This window comes from Vicugna pacos, chromosome X (genome assembly GCF_048564905.1).
Source record: "Vicugna pacos chromosome X, VicPac4, whole genome shotgun sequence".
Lineage (NCBI taxonomy): Eukaryota > Metazoa > Chordata > Mammalia > Artiodactyla > Camelidae > Vicugna > Vicugna pacos.
In genome coordinates, this window is record NC_133023.1 from 25,019,576 (window position 1) to 25,042,342 (window position 22,767).

The 22,767-nt window shown below is 33.6% G+C and overlaps 1 protein-coding gene across 3 annotated transcripts in view; it reads right to left on the reverse strand.

Annotated features, from left to right (window-relative positions):
* Window positions 1-22,767, reverse strand: part of DMD (dystrophin) — a 1,854,428-nt gene that overhangs the window by 1,396,307 nt on the left and 435,354 nt on the right. For 2 of the 3 annotated variants that reach the window (XM_031673322.2, XM_072956638.1), the window contains 2 exons: window positions 2,346-2,527; window positions 990-1,121 (listed from right to left, as the gene is read on the reverse strand). In XM_031673322.2, coding sequence (XP_031529182.2) covers window positions 990-1,121; window positions 2,346-2,527 — 314 coding nt within the window. The remainder of the gene's footprint in view (window positions 1-989; window positions 1,122-2,345; window positions 2,528-22,767) is intronic. The other variant, XM_072956633.1, reaches the window with a different exon arrangement.

Sequence of the window (22,767 nt, forward strand, 5' to 3'; positions counted from 1 at the left end):
AAGTGTTAACTTTTTTCAGCCTCAGGCATCAATTAACTGCACCAAATAAATCACTAATTAAAAACAACCACTATCTTTAAAAAAATCAATGTCTCCAAAAATGTACACTTTCCCCAATAGGATCAAGACAATAATCTCACTAAATTCCCACTCATAGTGTATTACTGACAAAAGTCACTTCCTCAAGAATTTTTCAAATTGCTCTACTAAGCACAATAAATGAAGTTTCCTTGTAAAATGAAATTTTAGCAGTTCTAGCACATTTCATTTCCATACTCTAACATATACAAGGCTATAATTTCTTGTATTTTTTGGGTTTCCTACAACACTGCAATAATGGTGGAAAACTCCACTGAGAAGATTCCTTACGTGGAAAGCATTAAATGGTGCACAGAATCTGATCTGGTTTGGGGGTGATTTTCTTGTATAAATACTACAGAGTCTGCTATACACAAGTTTGAACGAGCAAAATTAAAATATATCATACTAAGAAGCTTGCAGTTATATTTTTCTTAAATAGAATATAAATCCCTATTTATACAGTGAAAATACAATAAGGGTATCTACATAGAATATGTATTTCTTTCAGTATCAGATATCTAAAAAAATCTCCCCAAATAATGTGATATTTAAATTGCATCCATTTTTCCATTCCTTTAAATAAGCTCTCTTTAATGAGCTTTGTGTTTTGGTATAACCATTGGTAGCCTTTATAAAAGATAATCTTACATGCAATTATATCATGATAGTATAAATCCCCGCTACGAGAATCCCCACTCATAAACAATCAACATATGTCAAAGCTAGATAGGTCTGGATAACAAGACAGCATCATGGGAAATATCTAATACAAACGGGAGCAATGAAACAGCTCTTGATGGAGGAGGGAAAAAAGGCACTGCAAAATTCAAATAAACAAAAACCATGTTAGATTATCTTGGATGAAGAAGTTCTTTGGTTTGCAGAACAGAGAGTAAATGTTGACAGACCTGTGAAGGAAATGGGCTCCGTGTGGGGTCAGAGGTGGTGACATAAGCAGCCTGTGTGTAGGCATAGCTCTTGAACCGAGGCTTAGGAGAGGAAGGAGTTCGTTCATAGCCCTGTGCTAGACTGACTGTGATCTGCAGAAGGGTTAGGGGGAGGAGGACAGAGAGGAGGAGGAGACAGCATAAGTAACCCTGGAAGGACTGCTTTCCAACACACTAGAAAAACAAATATTAAATGGAAACAGTGAAATGAAAAATGTAATCCTAAATATATATGAGTGATATTAGAAACTGGTACACTCCAAGAATTGTGGTGCTCAATGTCATGTCGGAGAGCAGGTCATCAGGGAAGGGAGGAGGGTGGGATTTAACCAAAAGGATTCCATACTGACACAGCTCCAGCACTAATACGGGATGGTGCTCTTCAATCTGGCAAAAACAGGCATCCAAAAGCAATTTTCTCTGAATCCAAAGTAAACAAAACCAGAATTCATCACATCAATATCCTAGAAAGGACTGAAGCTTTCATAAGCTAAATATAGAATTAGCTTAGTAGAGTGAGAAAATTAGGCCTAAGAGCTTTCCATGCCTTCAGCAGAAATTTTGCTAAAGGCTTTTGCATCACTGTTTATATTAAAGAAAATAAAAGAAAACACCGTACATATCCACTGTTGGGAAGGAAAATCAGCCATGTAGTAGAAGAATCCCACTGGATTCTGTACAATAACATAATAAAAGTGTTGTCATATATATTGTCCATTTAATTTTTATTTAAAATATTTTATACTGCTTTTATCTTAACAAGAAGTTTACCCTGAATAATCAAAATTTGTTAATACATCAGCAAGTTGCCACTAAAAATAAGAAAATATTAAGCAGAGAATGTGCTTTGCTCTTGGTCTAATTCTCTGCTCTTTGCTCTAGCTGATGGAAAGTTTAATATGTATATGAGTCTACCTTTTATTTTATTTCATTTTACACAATGGACATGCAAAATATTCTATGCCCCATATTTCTACACTATGGTGCAGAGTATTTTATCAATAGCAGAATATTTTATCAATAGCAGAGTATTTTAACAATGTGCTTTAAAAACATTATAATCCATAATATCAGATAAAATTTAGGTTTACAGAGTCTTTTCTATCTCTCCCTCTCTTCTCCAAATGCACACACACACCTATTAAGCTATATATACATATATTTGTGTATCTGTATGTAAATATATACATATGTAATATGCTATATATACACATAGGTATGAATATACCCATAGATAATAGATCTGTATGTATAATATCTAAAAATACATATAAAGTAGAAATATCAATGATACTAATTATGCTTTCGACACTTTACCTGTTGAGAATAGTGCATTTGATGATGTAATTGAAAATGTTCTTCTCTAGTAACTTTTGATGGCCTTGGCAACATTTCCACTTCCTGGATGGCTTCAATGCTCACTTGTTGAGGCAAAACTTGGAAGAGTGATGTGATGTACATTAAGATGGACTTCTTATCTGGATAAGTGGTGGCAACATCTGTAAGCACATTAACACCACATAATCAACTTTTGGTTTCTATATTTGACTCTCTAAAAGGGGAAAGAACAAATCAATGTTACAGGAAGAAGACAGATTAATGAGCACTCGATTGTCAATGAATGTCCTCCAGAGACTTAATTAGAACATGATAATCAGGCCTAAAATGTCCTTCCAATCTGGCAGACCAATGAGATGAGCACTAAAGTTAATTTCTTTTCCTTGTTCACATAAAAACTTCATTCTGCAATACTTTTTCCTAAGTCAAATTGCCAAACTAGCCCATCTAAGAGAGTGGTTTTCATTAGATAACAAACAAACAAACAAAAGATTACATCTTCTTTTCCATGAAAAGTTATAATAGCATGTCAATTAAAACGGTGCATTGGTAATTAAACAATTATGCAAAAGAGCTACAATGCCTTGGCTTCCAGTAAAAAAAGCTTGTACCTCCTAATCAAATGTTTGCTGGTGATTAAGTATGTAAAGAGCAAAATAATGTCTTCGTGTTGAAATGAACCACATACTTCCAATCAAAACAAAATAAAACAGCTATATACCATATGTATAATAATTTGAAATATTCCTTAAGTATATTAAAAATATTTGTTTCCATTATGGTGCATCTGTTAAAGTCAGATGTCCCTTTCCTTCTCAGACTTTGGAGACAAATTTAAAACTCCTTCACATAAAGTTGATATGACACTATGTCCTTTGCCATATCTAGGGAGTGAAAGAAATCCAGCATTCAATGTCAATAATAATTTGTAATAACACATATAGTAAGTGGCAGCTCCTTCAAAAGCTTCTTTTGCTACTTGGCATTACAATTTACCTACTGTGCTCATTCCAGGAAATCAAAACGTAAAAATAATCCTTCATGTGAAGTGTATCATTAATCCCAGAAGTGTTAAAAACACAAGTCCTGGCAGGAGGCCAAAATAACTTTGCAGCAATGTGCCAGGCACTTTTCTTGCCATAAATTTATCCTAGCTTAGCCAGCATTAAAAGATCTGTTTTAAGTTAAATATGTATATTCTGATAAGTGTTCTGATTATGACCTTAAAAAAAGCCGAGTCAAATTTCAAGTCCACAAGCATAAAAGGAGATTGAACAGGTCACTTAGTCTGTCCCTTCACAAGTAGCAGGAACATAATTAATCAAAACAACTATTTTTAAGGTATTTTTAAAAAGAGTTACAGAGGAGGGAAAAGTTAGCTAATATTCCTTGGTCTGCTTTTATCCAGAGTATAATACAGTACTTCTCAATTTTTAATGTGCATATGAATCACCTGAGGATCTTTTTAAAACTAGAATCCAACTGAGTAGGTCAGAGGTGGAGCCTGAGGCTCAGCATTTTCAACAAGCTCCCAGATGCTGCTGAAGTTGCTGGCTTGAAGATCATACTTTGATCTTTTATTTTGACACATAAGCAGACGCTTATATTATCTACCATTTCATTGTTTTGCTTATTTGTTTTCAAAAGATACTTATTGGACACAGATGCATAAGGCTTAAAGGTATAAAGTCATATAATACGTATTTTCTGCTCCTGATTTTAATTTAATTATTAACCAACAGATGGTGATGGTAACTTTCTGCAAATATTATTTAGGGAAGAACTAAAAATTACTTTGTGCATAAACACTGCTTTTCTAAAAACAAAAAATCTTACTAACTTAGCTTGGAAATTCTGAAGCCTAAAATCTCCCTCTTATTTGATAACTGTTTTTCAAGTTTTTCAAGTGTTCACTGTATGGTAGATACTATACCTCTTCACCATATTTTGAAATTATAGAATATTTTCCTTCTTTTCATTGGTAACTACTCAGTTTCACCTGTAATGACAATACTTCAGAATTTTATTTTTTAGTGTATTAAATAAAACCATGCTGTGAGAAAGGCATTGAATTTTAAAAGTTTGTCAATGTAAATAAAAACTTCCATGCCTATTTACTGGTATATTATACACAGGCATGTTCATGTGTATGTTTGGCCTCAAATATATGCTGTGATAAAAAGAAAGAAAGGTAAAAATAGATCAAGTATAATTTTTACTGCCCTAAGCAAATGTCAAAAATTGTTTCACATAAACATAAAACATATCTTTGACATATCTTTGACAAAGGAGGCAAGAAGATACAATGGAATAAAGACAGTCTCTTCAGCAAATGGTGTTGGGAAAACTGGACAGCAGCATGTAAAACAATGAAGCTAGAACACACCCTTACACCATATACAAAAATCAACTCAAAGTGGATCAAAGACTTAAACATAAGACAAGATACAATAAACCTCCTAGAGGAAAACATAGGCAAAACATTATCTGACATACATTTCAAAAATTTTCTCCTAGAAGAAATAAAGCCAAGAATAAACAAATGAGACCTAATGAAACTTACAAGCTTCTGCACAGCAAAGGAAACCAGAAGTAAAACAAGAAGAAAACCTACGGAATGGGAGAAAATTTTTGCAAGTGAAACCGACAAAGGCTTGATCTCCAAAATATATAAGCAGCTCATACAACTCAATAAGAAAAAAATAAACAACCCAATCCAAAAATGGGCAGAAGACCTAAACAAGCAACTCTCCAAGGAAGACATACAAATGATCAAAAGGCACATGAAAAAATGCTCAGTATCACTAATTATCAGAGAAAGGCAAATCAAAACTACAATGAGGTATCACCTCACACCAGTCAGAATGGCCGTCATTCAAAAATCCACAAATGACAAATGCTGGAGAGGCTGTGGAGAGAGGGGAACCCTCCTACACTGCTGGTGGGAATGCAGTTTGGTGCAGCCACTATGGAAAACAGTATGGAGCCTCCTCAAAAGACTAGGAATAGGCTTACCATATGACCCAGGAATCCCACTCCTGGGCTTGTATCCAGAAGGAACCCTACTTCAGGATGACACCTGCACCCCAATGTTCATAGCAGCACTATTTACAATAGCCAAAACATGGAAACAGCCTAAATGTCCATCAACAGATGACTGGATAAAGAAGAGGTGGTATATTTATACAATGGAATACTATTCAGCCATAAAAAGACAACATAATGCCATTTGCAGCAATGTGGATGTCCCTGGAGAATGTCATTCTAAGTGAAGTAAGCCAGAAAGAGGAAGAAAAATACCATATGAGATCGCTCATATGTGGAATCTAAAAAACAAAAACAAAAACAAAAACAAACAAACAAACAAAAACAAAGTAGAATAGATGCACAAGATTATACTGTATAGCACAGGGAAATATACACAAAATGTTATGATAACTCACAGAGAAAAAAATGTGACAATGAGTGTGTATATGTCCATGAATGACTGAAAAATATGAACACTGGAATTTGACACAACATTGTAAAATGATTATAAATCAATAAAAAATGTTAAAAAATAAATAAATAAATTTGTCCTGGAAAAAAAATTGTTTGACATAAACACAAAACATTGTCTGGATGAAACTGAATATTCATAAGTATCAATCACTATAATAAATAAACATTATCTGACCAAACTATTGACATTTTTGCCCCAATCCAGTACCATCACACTTCTGAAGTTGTGTGGGATCAGCTGTACCAGTATGTAGAATACAATCTCTCTTTTCTTATAGAAAGGAATTTAGATATTTTAAAATTTATTGAATTCCTTCAACATATATTTACTAAAGAGCTATTATATTTTAAATAGTTTAATGTTATCCAGAAGATTAACAAGATAGAGAATTGATAGATTCTGCTCACAATTTGGAATAATAAAATAAATAAGAAGAAAAGTACAAAATAATTGTATTGTTGAACACAATGTAAAATGTGTTTCTCTAACTGGCACAACCAGTGCTTTAATGTGTTCAGAAAAAAAGAAGTATTTATTATTGGGGGACCAGAAGTTTCGTTATGAATAGAAAACTATAATTAATATGTATATGATTTCATTCACTGGAAATGAGGGGATGAAGAAAGGTTTTCCAGGCAATGGAAAAGCATGATCAAAAGTGCAGAGGTAGGGACAGATTAGACATGCCCCAGAAATAGTGCCTTCGGGTATCTTAGCCACAGAGTGGAGAATAGTGATTAATAAGACAAAATGGGTAGCTTGTATGTGGAACTTGAAGGATTGTCAGTACCAAAATAGAAAACTTGGCCTTAGTTCAATAGTTGGAGAATAACTACTTTTATCAAGAGTGTAACAGCGCTAAAATTTTTGTAAAGTAAAACTGTTAAATGCAGAATGGAATGAAGGAGAAAAAAACTAGAAGGAAATAGGAGCCTGGGACTCAATCCAGATAGGAGGTGTCAGAGAACTAAAATAGTCTGTGTAATGAAAACAAGGGGATGCATGATAGAAATTCTACGACAGGTCCAAAATAACTTCACTCAATTTCAAATCATTTACTCCACAGTCTTTGGAAATGCCTACATGCAAAATCCTGTCCTAAGGCCTGGGAGTACCAAGATTAATAAACTGAGAATGCAATAAGGAAGAGGACTGAAGGAGGACACTGCTTGTTGTGCAGCCATGGTAACAAGTAACCACTAAAACACATTTCCATCTAGTTCAATCAATTAACAACTACCTGCCCACATGGTCTTGCTCATGCTTCCCCAAGCAAACCAACACCAACTTCTCCCTTCTGAAAGGGAGCAGACTTACTTCAATGAACAAAATTCTGAATGCAATTAACATTGGTCTCACCTAAGTAACCAACCATGTTTCTAAAGGAGACATCAATCTACTCCCAACTCTGAATGTTCACAGATCTCTTGAATTCTGGGTTTCCCTCCAAACCTAAGGACACTCTCCTTTGAGACTCTGGTTGACCAGCACAGTACCCCCTGATTTAAGGAAGCAATATATTCAGCTTTGTATTTTCATTTGAAATACTGAATAGTGGTTTTATTATCTGATAGAATTCAAGTGATGAAATTCACTTAAAAATCTAAACTTATTAATGAGAATGAATGTGATAAAGCGAAAGAATGAGCAACTCTGAATGTGAAGATTTGGGTTTTTAAAAATATGTACCTATGTATTTTTATCTGTAAAGAAATATCATTAACATCATTTACCTCTGTTCTCTCATCTGTAAAATAAAAATCAGGGTCCCAATCTCACCATGGTGTTTGTGAAGGGCAAATGCATAAATGTTTACAAAAGACTGTGAACTTTATTAAATCTTGATGTTCCTGCTATATTTCAATTGGGGTTGTTCATGTTAGTAATATCAAAACAGACCTAGCTGTAGGAGACCCTTAATACTATTAAAGGGAAGCCAGAAAAGAAGCTGGTTGGAAAGAAAGGCCATTCGTCATATATTACATATTTACAAAGCAATTATTATATGCCATAGAATATGCTTAGCCTATGTTGTAAGTATTCAGTGGATGAGCCACACAACAAATAATTCTGGACTATACATTGTACTAGAAATCAAAAGAAACTACATGACTTGTGGGTAATCCTCTTATGATAAGTGTACTAAGGCCAATGCCTGGGATTCTTTGAGCACCTAAATATTTGCTAAACTGAATAAAGAGAGTAGTTGAAGCCACAGTAGTAGATGAGAATTGTACAAGATAGTAACTGACTGAAAATAGTATTATCAATAATGAGTACCTACAGAATTTGAGGTGGGTGAGAACGATGGGATGTGATTTCTTTTTTTTATTACAAGACATTAAAATGTATCAAGTAAAAGAAGTGAATGAACCCCCAAAATAAGAACTTTCATTTATATGAAAGTAATCTTTGCACTAAAACCCTACTATAGCATTGGTTCCTTGTCATGAAAGTTTAATTCCTAATCCCAATTTTGAAGCCACTTCAGAATGGAAATGTTGAGAACTCATAATACTGCTAGAAAACTTTATTTCATGAACAATAACTCTAATTCTGATGAGTGTTTCTACACTCATTCGAATTTTGATATTGATGGATACAATTGAAAAAATAAATCATCCAGGGAAATTCCATAGTTTTTGAAGAAACTGAGGCCCACAGGGGTTTGACGGCAAGTCCAAAAGCTAGTTTGAATCAGAATTAGAACTCAGTCAGTGCATTGTATTTCTCAATACCTTACCTTCATTATTTCAGAGAATGCTGTCTTAGCACATTTGAAAACCAAGTATCTCAAAGTCATTTTCTAGATAATGACCCTGTGATCCATGTGGTTCCATTACCAAACATCATCTATATTCTCCATAGTAGTAGAGATTTCTATTTCTAATAAGTGAGGTATAACAAGTGTAAATAAACATAAAAATGCAACTCCATTAGTAATCAAAGAAATGCAAATTAAAGATGTGAGATTTAATGATATTCCTTTGCCTTTGAAATTAATAAAGAAAGACAAAATGATAACAGTCCATGTTGCAGAAGTGTCAATGATTTGGCCAAACTCCTACTTTGCCAAAAGAGTATCATCAGTTGGTTCCAACATTATGAAAAACATTTTGGCTATGTCTAAAAACAACCATATTCAATGACCCAGTAATTTTCCTTCTAGCAATCCACCACAAGAAAATAATCAGAACTTTATATGAAGAGTTATGTCAACTTGATGTGAAATTTAACCCTTATTTACACATTGAAATTTATCATATTTTGTATTTATCATACAAAAAAAGAAAAAAAAAGAAATCCATTCCAAATTGCATAATAGAGAATTAGAATTAGAAATGACCAAATATGTAATTGTATATGAATTGTAATTGTATATGAATATTACAAAGCAATTCAAAATATTGCTTTCAAAGAATCTTTGATAATATGTGAAAATGAATTTTTTATAAGGTGACATCAAAAGAGAAAGATGTATAATTTACGTAGACTATAATAACAATTTTATGGAAAAGACTAGGAGAACATACTTTAAGACACTAGTGAAATATACTGGTGGGGTTGAAAATAACTTTCTTTTTCTCCATCTTCTCTATATCTTCTACACTATTCAGCAATCACTAATTTTATAATTAGATAATATATTCTATAATAAAAGTATCCATAAAGATCAAAAAGTAACAATAAAACAAAGTTGCACAAAGTTTTCTTTTAGTATGCCCTCACCCTCAAAAAGTCAATACAATGAGTTTGTTAGGAAACTGGTGTTTTCAACAAAACTGTTCTTATCTTGGGCAACCTCCAGAAAGTCTGATTAGTCAGCTGCCAGGCACAACCTTGAAACACCTCTGGGAAATTTAAACAAGAGCCTCTACTGTCTAACCCTCAGGTCAGTTTTCTGCCAGGAGAAAGGCAGGAAATGAAATACTGGATTATAACGCACATCATGTGTAATCAGAAAAAAGCAGGATTTCAAAGATAACAGATGCATAAATGTGCACTCACAAAGTCTGGTCAGCCTTTTAAGAGTTTTATATAAAAATAAAAAATAAAAGGGTGCCACTTACAAGCCATGATCAGAATACACCTGGATAATTTCTTACAGAATTTGTATTAGGAACAAAACAATAAAAATAAACAAATTCACTGTAAGAGAAGGGGAAAGGGTGAAGTGGAAAGAAGGAACACATGTGGTCACAAACTAAACATAGTCAGATAGCTCTAAATATGAAAATGTGAACACATGTATGTAAACACAATTTTAAAAAACTGTGTTTGCTAAAATAACCAGATGCATAGATGTGAAATTCTAAAGATGTGAAATTTGCTAAAATAACCAGATGCATAGATGTGAAATTCTAAAGAACTTACTGGTGAAAGCAAAGGTCTGTAAGTGAAGAGATACTGTTATAATGTCATCTGATCTCTAAGCACTAGAATTTGTAAATTGTAGGTGATATCATAGTGATGGACTAATTAATCAAAGTGTTAGGTTATTTTCAATTCTAATATTTTTCACCTAGCACTACATCCAAAGTACATATATTTTCCATTTATAAGTTACTGTACACAATGGTTATACAGAATTCTAGTAAGAAAATAACTTGCACAGGTCACCTCCAGGTAAATTCTTTAACATTCTACATGTTCTGCCCTCACTAAATTAAGTACACCTTAATTAAGCCACTCCATAATTTTAACATTTCACTTACCAATCCAAGTCACTTTTATCATCTAACAACAATGCTTCTCATTAAAGGGCTATAAAGCATAGCAATGAAAATAATTTGTATTGATGAAGATGACTCAGTTTCGTAATAAAATTAATGATTAAAAGCAATGGCTTTCATTTATACATGAGAAATATGAAACAATTTTATCTTTTAAACATCCAATTATTCCTTTCAATATACTTATGGTATAGCTAGCAGAAAATTATCACTATAATCTTGGTACAAGTAGAAAACAGTGATCAAAATACATAATGCTTACCTAGGGTCTAACAGGGAAAAACAAAAACAAAACTCAGGTGCTTAGAGGACATTTCAGATACACTGAAAACTAGTTCAGCTTTCTGGCCACTAACCAAACCATGTTAAATGTACCTATGCAAATATACATCATGTATTCAATCCAATAAATAATAGTAGCTGGAGGTGATGTTATTGATTCTGAAAAGTATTGGATAGACAATATGAGACACAAAAATATATTTAACATTTATTGAGTTACTACTTCGTGCCAGTCTATAGTTTTTGAGGCTATAGATATATATTCTAGTCTTTGAGGATATAATGGTAAAAAAAAAAAAAATAAGCCCAGCGATCTGTTCTCACAGAACTTTGAATCTAACGGGGACACAAATTAAACATAAATAATTTCCAAAACCTCAATTTACCACCTGCCAATTTATCCCTATCACCTAATTCTTTTCACTTCATTGTGTTAAAAAACTTCCTTTCACAAATGCACCATCTTTGCTAGGCATTTGTGAGGGAAGTGAATAGGATTGGGGACACTGTAATGTTAAGACTAAGCATTCTGATAGTGCCTGTAAACAAATGCACAGAAGCTAGTGGGTAAGTTAATTAAGTGGAAATTCTCAACCAAGCCTCACTTTACAAGTTTCAAATAAATCACTTTTATGTTGAACGTTTTTTAGCCAAATATCACACATCTTCTGTGTGCAGCTAATCAGAGTGTTCTGTCTCTAAATTATTTTCAATTCCCAAATTTCAAAATTCTCTTTTCCAGCTACTCAGTGAGCTTGTACTCCATTCAAATATATTTATTAAAAAAAAATAATAACCCTGGACCTTTAAAACCTTAGAACAACTTTTCGGTACAGGTCCTCTAAAACAAGGAAAACAGAAGCTAGCTTGACCTAACAAATGGAAGTTAATCAGTAAGCGTGGGAGACTACTGATGGAAAAACATTTGTACTTTCTTACAATTCTCTCTACATGCCTATTGTGGCAAGAACTATTGGAGTTTCCATTGGAGAAGGAAGTATTTTGGCTCAGTGACATTTAACTCTGCTTCCTTAATTGTCACCTGCTGCTTTTGTGCTTTGCTTTTGATCTAACCAAATTGACTTTTTTTTTCCTACTGCTAGAAAAAGTATAGTAAGTTTCAGAAGTAACCCCATATAATATCTTTACTAACACAGAATGGTCTTTTTCTACCCCCTCATTCTCTACAGAGCTAGACATGACAGTTGATAAATAATGAAGCCAGAACAAAGATGCTCATTTCATTTGACACAAATTTCAGTGGTTATTGCGGTGTTTTCTGGTATGACTGGGGATTTGGAAATATGCCTGATGGTGAAAGGGCAGTTCCAAGGCAAGGTCCTCAATGACAACTAGCTTAAAGCAGAAACTGTATATAAGATCAACCTTTTCTGTAACAAATATTATAAAAATGTATCCATTTCATATCAAAGTGCTTAGCCTGTTGAATTACACATCCCTTGATCAAATCATTGCTCTGCCCTTTATAAGTTAGAGATTGGGGTAAAATTAACTAATTCTCCATATATCCCAGTTTTTACCTATAAAATGAGTCATATTAATATCACACAAATAGCTAGTGATGACACTTGAGAAAATGAGTGTACAGAGTAAATATGCTATATATACATATATACACACATTATCTGTTGTGACTTGTTCCAACTGGCACATGATTATAATTTTTGAGTCTCCTTACATTTATACATTCACCAAATATGTGTAGGGTGCTTACCATGTGTAATGCATGACATCAATTCACTTTGGAATGAAACATTTTTATAATTAGAATGGCTCTATCTACTAACTCCTAAGGTAAAAAATGGTGGATTATGGGACAAGTTGAAGGAACCAACCCAGATGCAAGTCTCAGACACAAAACATTTATTATGAAGTGATGTCTGCAGCACCAAGTATCAAATGCAACATCAGAAGAAGGAGTAGAGTGTTCAGTAAAACACCATCACAAACAAACTTCCCAAACTGTGACATAATTGATGGCAAAAGAGTTTTCTTGAACAAAACCCCAGTTTTGTAGTGTTCTAACTGAAAACTGGATCCAATGGCCAAACAGCATACATTTGTATAGTTTCTAAACACTAGCAGAAGTATACTGAAGAAACACACAAGAAACAAGTGATAAATCTCCGTATGTTTTCAAATTACAGACACATTCTGCATTTGAAAGCAACAATAAAATTTCATTTGAGCATGAGTTTGGGGTTCTAACTTCCACCCATATAATGAGGGTTTCGTAATTATACACAAATTAATATGCATTGATGACAAATAACTTTTAATATGAAAAAATGTAAATCAGAACTTCAAAAAAGTGAAGATAATCATACGTGAAACAATGATGTGAAAGGTACAAGTGAAAAAGAACATAAAGATCAAAAAGCATATAATAAGCAAATATCAAGACAGTAAGAAGAAGTAAACTTTTATACAAGAATAGGGTATATAATTTTGATTGCTAAAAAGAATCATGCGTGTATGTGTGTTGGAAAACACTGCGTAAACTGAGGTATGAGGAGGAATAAAGAACCATGGTAACTAGTGAGAGAAGGCTAGGTTATTTTTCTATGATCCTGTGTATAAGGTTTGGCTTTTAATTATCAGAACAAAGCTCCCTCATGTTTCCACTCCAAATCACAGATGACACCTATGGCCATCTACTTGTTCTTTCCTCCTCTTACAATTAAAGAGTTCTCATTTCATTTAAGGCAAGTTTGCCTACTTGTACTTATTTTCTATTGAATCCTCAATTCTTCCAAATCCTACAGACATGCTTTCCTAAATGCCACTTGAAAGACAAAACAGAATTAAAAAACAACAACAACAACAACAAAAAACAAAAAACAAAAATAAAACACCTTGGTATGCTAGCAAAACAGTACTCAAAAACAAAAACAAACAAAAAAAAAGTTAAAAGAGAAAAAAAAAAAACAAGCACAATAACAGCAAAATCCCTAATGTTCAGGGTTAGCCAATCTCCATCGTAGAAATCTTCCTGCCATGGATCGTTTTAAGTTGCCAATGGTTTAACAATCTGCCAGCATAATTCCTGAGTTTAACAATCTGCTCTCCTGAGCCTGTATCATCTGGCTCCTCTTTTATTTCTCTGTTCCGGTTTATAATGAAATGTTTCAAATGTCTCAGCTATACTCTTTGTATCTAGTTTTCCTACTACCATTTTCTATTTTATTCAGCTCATATTTACTTAACATCTTATATATGCCCAAGCTGTTCCAGATGCTGGAAATCAATAAATACAGCACTGAATGAAGCAATGACCCCACCCTCCTGAAGCCTAGATTTTAGCTGAGACACAGACAGTAAATAAAAACAAATCTCCAGTCTCTCGGATTGTAAGTGCTATAGAGAACAATAAAATGGGTAGGGAATGGTGCAGTCGATATTTTAAGGAGGATGAGCTCAGAAGGCTTCTCTGGGTAAGAAAGGATCAGAGAACCAATTTCTGTGTCTCTACTCCACTAATGGCTACAATGTTGCCTATTCTAATGAATGTTTTTCTATCTCCATCTTATTCTGTAGCTCCCAGTCACACTCTTTCCTTCTTCAACTGCTTTGTTTTCCTTGGATTCTTTGACACTACATTTTTCAGGTTTTCTGTGGATCTAGACACACTTTCACAGGCCCTCTTTCTGGCGCAAGCTATTTCGGTGATTTGACATTTTGGAGAGGTTTAGAGGTTGAATCTGGTTCTGTACCAGCTACTCTCATGCTTCCCTAGGTGATGTCATCCAATTTTCTCTCCATTCCCCTCATCCCCTTCTACTCCCTCCTCCTCCCTCATCTCTCTCTTTCCTTCTCTCCTAAATATTCCCTATATGCTAATGATGCCCAAATACCTATCTCCAGCTGAGATCTCTCTTCCCTCAGGAGACACCTCTATAATTTGTTACATACAAAACAAGGCTCCCAGTTCTCTTCAAAACCATTAGTCTCCCCATTAATCACCATCTCTGAATACAGCTACAATATTCACACATTGTGTCAGGTTGCAAACTTAGGATCTGCCCTTGATTTTTCTTTTTTCTGTATTCCCTCATGAGATCCATCATCAAGACTTGTCTTTCCTGCCTCTAAAAGGAATACATGCATGGACTCATCTTCATGTTCTCTATTTCTCTTTCACCCAAGCCAGGTTCTTGTCCTTCTGGGACCACTAAATCCACTTTCTAACACTTTCCGTTCACTCTGTTTGCAACAGCTGGAATTCTGGAATTCTCTTGTTAAAAACACAAATTAAAGTACAACACCCTCATACTTAACGTACTTCAAAAGCTTCTCATTTGTTTAGAATAAATCCAAACTGCTTCCCTGTCTGATAAGGTTCTATCTGACCCAATCCTGCACATTTAGCTAACAGCAATCGAATGGCCTCTCATCTTCTTGCCCGCTACCTCTCAGATATACTGGTTTTGTTTTCCTATCAGATACTACAGGCCCTTTTATATATCTTGGTTTTGACACTTGCTGTTTTCTTTACCTAAAATATTTCCCCAACTGTTTGCAATTTTTATTCATTTTAATCCATTAGGTTTTAGCTCCCACAGTGCCTTCTCAGAGGTGCATTTGTAAATTACCCTGTATTAAGAAGCCCACTCCCTCTTCCTTTATTTCACATTGACTTATTTCCTTTCTGTCATTTGTCACAAATCGTAATTATTATGCTTATGTATTCACTCTTTTGCTATTATATGTCTCCCTACAATAATATTAAGCACCATAAGGGCAGGAACTTTCTCCAAATTGTTTTACCACTTACTGACAATTGGTAGTCATTATTTGTTCAATAAGTAAATGAATGAAGTAACAGACAATTACGGCTGCTGGGAATAAACTTTCACTTTAGTGAAATGAATACAGAGTAAGACTCGTTGAAAACTGAGAACTGGCTGAAGGGAAAGAAAGCACTGTTAAAAAAAAGGAGCAGGTAGTATTCATCACCTTCCAAGATGATGTTAAAGAGATTCAGTTTGATATTTAATTACCTTCATCAAGCATCAATTATGTACAAGGGATTTTATTATGTTTTCCCATTTATCCTCGAACACTCTCTCGTGAGTTAAGAATATTGCACAAGGTCATGTAACTAGTAAATGACAGCCAAAGAAAGCAAAAAAAAAAAAAAAAACCTGGTTTACATTCTCGTTCCCTAATTTTGTGACACTAGATAGGCTTAAACAGACTGAACCTTAGCTTTCTACTGAACCACAAAAAGTATTTCTAAAATTACTGATCACATTCTCAAAAAATGAGGTTGGATATGCATAACATCTCTAGGAAAAGGATCGTATTATTTTTTTTTAAGTAGTAGGGAAAGAAGCACTCATTTCTAAATTAGAGAGCATTAGCAGGTTAATCAAGAAACCTGAGTGATGATCATAAGTTAGCACATTTTTAATTCAGATAGAAAATACTCAAGCTAATACTGAAGGCACAGGAAAACTAATGTTTTATTCATAGTTTCTAAGCTCTGACACAGACACTACAAAATAGCAGTGCTTTGTATAGAATAGATGTTCAAGAATTATTCACTGGTATCTACAGAAAAATTTGTTCAATTACTCTCTGACCCCGGATAAGAAAAGATAACACCTTAGAACTTGGATGAAGCAGATGTCTCAGAAATTATGTGCTAAGTGTCTAAATACATGGTGGGCTGGAAGATTGATGCAAGTGAAAACCTTGCCGTCTCACTAAAACTATGACATAGTGGTGGGTAAGCTGCTACTGAATAATTACAATTGTAAAAGCCGTTCTTTAAGCTGTGATATGAGAATGAGAAAGGGAGAAAGAAACAAGGACAAATGAGGCATGGTATACACACATTTATAAACAACTGATATCGTCATTTACATAACTACTGTGTGTGTGAGATGTGTGTGTGTCTTATTTTGAAAAGCAACCCCTTCTGGCTAGAAATTTGTAACATCAAAGAATGGGCAGAGAGAAGGAAAGGCTTTAATGTAGCTCCTCATTCCTCTTTTAATTGTTGGATGTTCATTTTACCTATTTGCAATTTTTAAATTTCTTCTCTTTTCCAATGGCTGAACAAGAGTTGAAATGGATCTGCTAAATACTACATAGCTAAGCTTCTTCACAAAGCTTCTGGTTCTTCATTCTGAAAGTTCAGCTTCTCTCAAATCTCTCTCCTCCAAGTTGAATTCTACTAACATGGGCCTGGCTTCTCCTGATGAGCGTAAGCCTCACAGTTTGGTATGACTTGCTCAGTTACCATATCCTGAATAGCCTGTTTGACAACCTACAACATCAGACTCAGCTCTGGTCTCACATTACCCAAATGGGCCTCTTTTCTGCTCACATCATGATGGGGAGCCTGTCCCTTGAAAGGAAATCTCTCCCCCAGAAGAAACAGGGCATATAGATATGCTTGGCCCCAAATAATTAATCTTTTAGTATCCCCTGATTTTCTCTATTAGTTAGGATTTAATCTCTCACATTTAAATATTTTATTATAAAAGCAATATATGTTTGTTGTAGTGGAAAATTACAATAGTACAGAAATATATAAAGTGGGCAATGAAAGTACCCCACATCTATACAACATTCCAGTCCCACAATCTACACACAGTACTTCTTGGGAGAAGCTACGCTAGCTGTATATCCACCTGTTCACCCATCTATCTATCCACCTGTCCATTTAGCCACTCATTTATCTATTTATCTGTCTATCTATCTAAGGAGATCAAACTACAAACACACTACCTATAGGGGGAGGGGATAGCTCAAGAGGTAGAGTATGCACTTAGCATGCACAAGGTCCTGGGTTCATTCCCCAGTACCTCCTCTAAAAATAAAATGAGTAAATAAACCTAATTACCCCACAAACACACTACCTATATATCTACTTTCTTACATGAAGTAAATTCAAAGGCTTATTCTAGAGCTCATCGGCTCTGCATAATTTTGGACAAGGAACCTAATGTCTTCATGCCCTCATCTATAAAATGGGGCTAAAGCTTTTAAAAAAAATTAAGATAAATGTAAGTACTCAGAAAAATGCCTACCGAAAAGTTTTCAGCAAAATGCAGCTTAAAAATGTTTTTAGACATCTGTATATGTACACACAAAAATGTATATACATACATATAATTTGGACCTTAAAATTAATTGTAATACTGCATGCATTCATCCATCCACTTATTTATTCTGCAACTCTTTATTGGGCACCTATCATAAGTCAAGGATTAAGCTAGGCACTATAGCTTTAATAGTGAGCAAAAGTTAAAACAAAATATGCAAACCTGGACTCTGATTTTATGGAACCTACAATCCAATGGTAGAGCTATACCTGCCGAACATTTAATAGTACGGAATAATACTGGAACTACTGTAAACAATGCTGCACTGAGCATCTTTATATATGTGCCTTAGATACGTATGAGTATGCCTACATATCTAATTCCTAAAGGTGAAATCTCAGGATCAAAGAGATGTACAATTCCGTATTTTGAAAGATAACTCTAAATTCCCTATTTAAAATTTTCTAAGTGGTTCTTCTGCCTAGTCTCTAAATTATATGACACATACGGATGGAATTTCATTTTCAGCAAAGAATTTTTGTAGCTAAAAATATTTGTACTCTAATTTAGCATACAGTGTAAATAGTTAATAACTTTCCATGTTTAAAGTGCTTCATTTAAAAAAATGAATCTTTAAATGATGTATCTTTAGATGGGGGAGAAGGCTATATCTCTGACAGAATAATAGTTTGATTCATTTACCTACATAAATAGTCACTCAATTGGAGAAGGCTGATTCATCATCCCTAGATGTAACTAGACATAGCAGGAAGCAGGGTGAATCCCCATGCCTCCTCTGTCATGATTGCCACAGCAATGACCTTGAAATTCTATCCACACTCATCATTTCTGTTTTCATCCATATATTCTTATTAATTAAAAAAATAATTAAACTAAAATAGGTTGGGGCACGTATAAGCAGAGAAAATAGCTTGAAATAGAAAATGCTGCAAAGATCCAAATAATCTTGATAGGGCTAAGCTTCACGAGGTTTATATGAACCAAATGCAAATTAACCCTAAGCTTTGAGATTCTTTTTCAATTTCTCATTATCAACTTGTTACTCTGTATGAGTGAGTGCTGTATGATGAAGAATGAATTAGATGAAATTTTCAGTAAAGAGTACATATGTTGCCAAGAAATCAGAGTCAAATATTTCTAGAATTCTGGGTCTCTCTACTAAATGAATTAAGAGAAAAAAGAAACCTTAGTATTACAAAGTTTAAATTAATTATGGTAATATGAATTTACCTCCAAATATTCAAGTATAATAATGGAAAAACAAAATTTTATTTTGGCAGAAATTAATCTTTTGGATTTTGCACAGATGCACAGTATGCTTTCAGCATATTACATGTGGACTTACTTTTGTGCTTTTATTTAAGCTATTTTCACTGGCAGGAATGTCTGGTCCTATTTCTTTTCATTTATTTAACTGAATAAAGGTTATGAATCCATTATTGCTCAGGTGCTGTGTAACTGTTTCCCATAAGAGCTCTGTACATAATGACATTTTCCAAACTCTGAACTCTTACAGCCAAGTGGATTCTATCCTACAGTACCTTGAAATTCGAGTTTACACACACACACAAAATAAGATATTAAAAACTTATTTTGGAGGGACTTGAAATTCTTTTTAGAATATTTTAGGAAATTAGTGACTTAAATACATTGTGATTATCAAATCAATGTTTTTCTTAAAGAGAATTCATGCAGAATAGATTGGAACCTACTAATACAAGGTTTTGGTGCTGACTGATAAAGACTAAATTTACTAGATTTGTTGTACTTTTTTGCCAACAATTAGGTCCTAAATTCACTGTCTTGAAACATGGATGTTGAATAAGTCAACAGAGAAAATGGTTTTAACAATTGTTAACACTAATATACATAAATGATTTTATAAAAAGTTTTAAAAACTGGTTACATATATCTGGATCAGATTTGTTTTAGATACAAATTTAAAACATTAGCATATATTACTGTATTTGAAATAAAAAGAATTAGATTCAACATTTAACAATTCAAAGTTAATACATATGTTTAAATGATGTAAAATTTTACTTCTTGAGGGAGTCCCTTAGAAAAATTGATCGAATTTTAAACTATAAACATACACTTAAGAATTCTGCATGTTAAAACAATAATAATAATAATAATAGCATACTCAAAATTAGACATTTTTTCCTGCAGAAAATAAATGAGGGTAATATTTGGTGACGTGAACCTAATTTACAAGGCCATTAAAGTTGAAATGTTTCAAATACATTACTGTTCAGTTCTTATCCTTTGCATAAAGTTGATTTATGAGGAAATATGCAAGTCTAAAGTGGTCCACTAAAGCATGCTTTTTTTATACGATTATTTCACACAAAATGGTTATTGACCATATGTATTTTGGCTAGGCCTTTACACAAGGGAGTTGTTAACATAATTCATTTACAATTCAGTTAGCAAGAAAACGTGTTAAATTGAATTTTACTCTGAAACAATAAATCAAACCAATGTGAAATATATTACATCCCATAAAATGAACAAACACTGATCAAATTATACAGCTGAACTATGTAGCTCACATACTCCAAGACATTTAGAATATCATCTCCATACAGTCATTAAATAAGTCTCAAGATTCAAAGGGTTTACACAAGCACAAATTAACAACTTTGGGTCATATTATCAGGTTATTCTGGAGGCTTATGGTGGTGAATTAAAAATAGTAACCTCTTAAAGCCTACATCAATGATCATTCAAATCTTTTTCTAATCATAAAAGCATAAGTTTTCAATGTCATTTAGATAAAAAGACATTTTATCTTATGTTAATTATAAGCATGATCTTTAGCATCTTCTAGTAGGTGGAGGGGAAAAAAACAGCTATCCAAATCAGAATCCATTCTTGCGATCAGAAAGATATAGTAAACATCAGATAAGTGTTATCATAATTTATAGATAACACAGCATGAAGGATAATGCCTTAGACAGAGATAATGTTTAATGAATAGTTGTTTCCTTTTGCATCTATGTAACACAGTAAGTCAAATAAAGAATAAAATCTTAATCCTTGATGTAGATTCTAAACTTCTTAGCCATTTCTGCAATGGTAGTGGACCAGAAGCTTTCCTCTATTCCTAATGAAGCCCCTAATATGCAAGCTTGTTGTGGAAACCACAAAATACTACATTTGACAGCATGGCCTGAAAGTGGGTACCCATTGTTGAGCATTCTATCAATCTATCTATTTACTTATCTATCATTTATCTATGTATTAATCAACCACATTCACTTATGATTTTATTACTTGTATAGTATTTCAGACTAGGAGTATATTATATTCATGTACCTGTGTATTTACATGTATGCTGTGATTCTAAACAAAAAGCTATGACATATTTAATGATACAGAATACATGTATTGCTAGAAGAGATGTTATATCTTATTCTAAAGTAATATTAGATACCCTCATGTATTTTTTGCATCACACGTATGCTACACATATATTAGAGCTAAATAATCCATGTAACTGATATTTATTAGGAATGAATGACACTGCTAGAAACTATCTATGACACTGTGAGGTTATCAAGTCAACCAATGAGCAAAAGTCATTTTCTTCTTTGAATGTATGATTAGTGTTATAGATAAGAAAATGTCATATTCACAGTGTAGCTTGTCAATGTGTCCCGTAAGTTCACATACTAAGTTCATATAGTACAGTACTGAATCTGTACTAGAATACAGTATTTTTTAAAAACACAAGTGGCACAACATCATAAACAAAGAGTAATGAAAATCGATTTGCATCAATATCAAGTGATAATTAGTTGATGTCCACATGACTCCTATGTGGACCGTTTCTATGAAATACATCTTGCTAATGGCCTGGATGTTAAGGCACAAAAATACAGCTATTATAATAAAATATGCCACAAGGCTGGAAATAATAGCTCTTACTGTTTATAATAAAGTGTTCCTATGAATGTGTTAACTGAAATAATATAATAATATTGAAATCAATAGGATAAATTTAAAAGACATCAACTTAAAGTCTGGAATTAATATTGGAAACAACAGTTATAATGACTGCATGGGTTCAGAAAATATTTGACTGGGAATCAGACAATTCAAATTCTACTCCTAGCCCAAGATCTTACTAGATGTAGGAGGTATGATTACCATGAAGGGAACGGGTACTAAAAGTAAGCCGTGTGAGTCATGGTTCTTCTAAATACAAGTAAAATCAACACGTGAATGTTACAAAGATATAGATTCTTGTTTAATGTAAGAAAGGACTTTTAGGTAATATCACTTTTAATTATACTTGAGTAGAGTAAGACAGAATCTACTCCAGGAACAATTAGAACTGACAGAGTGATGCAGTAAGAAAATCCCTTAATGTCCGTCATCTGTACTAGGGAAGGTGTTCTGCACTGCTTGACTGCTGGCTTCAGCTATGTATTATCTCTTACTTTCAAATATATTATTTCATTTACTCCTCTTTAAAATATCTGTGAAGTAGGTGGAAGGACTATAGAAAGATGAATCCCATGAGACTTAAAGAATAAAACTGGTTCCCCAAGACCACTGAGTTTGTAAGTAGCAGAGCAGAACTACTTTCAACTCTAGATTCTGATTAATGCTCAAGTAATTTACAAGACCACTTGCCCAATTTATTTACTACAGTCGTGTTTACCCTCTATAATCACCTTAACGTTTTCTCTTTTATGCCAGGCCTCTGCCTTCATTGACATGATTGGTCCTAAAATACTTGATTTTTCCAAGCTGCACTTTTTAAAATCAATTATTTC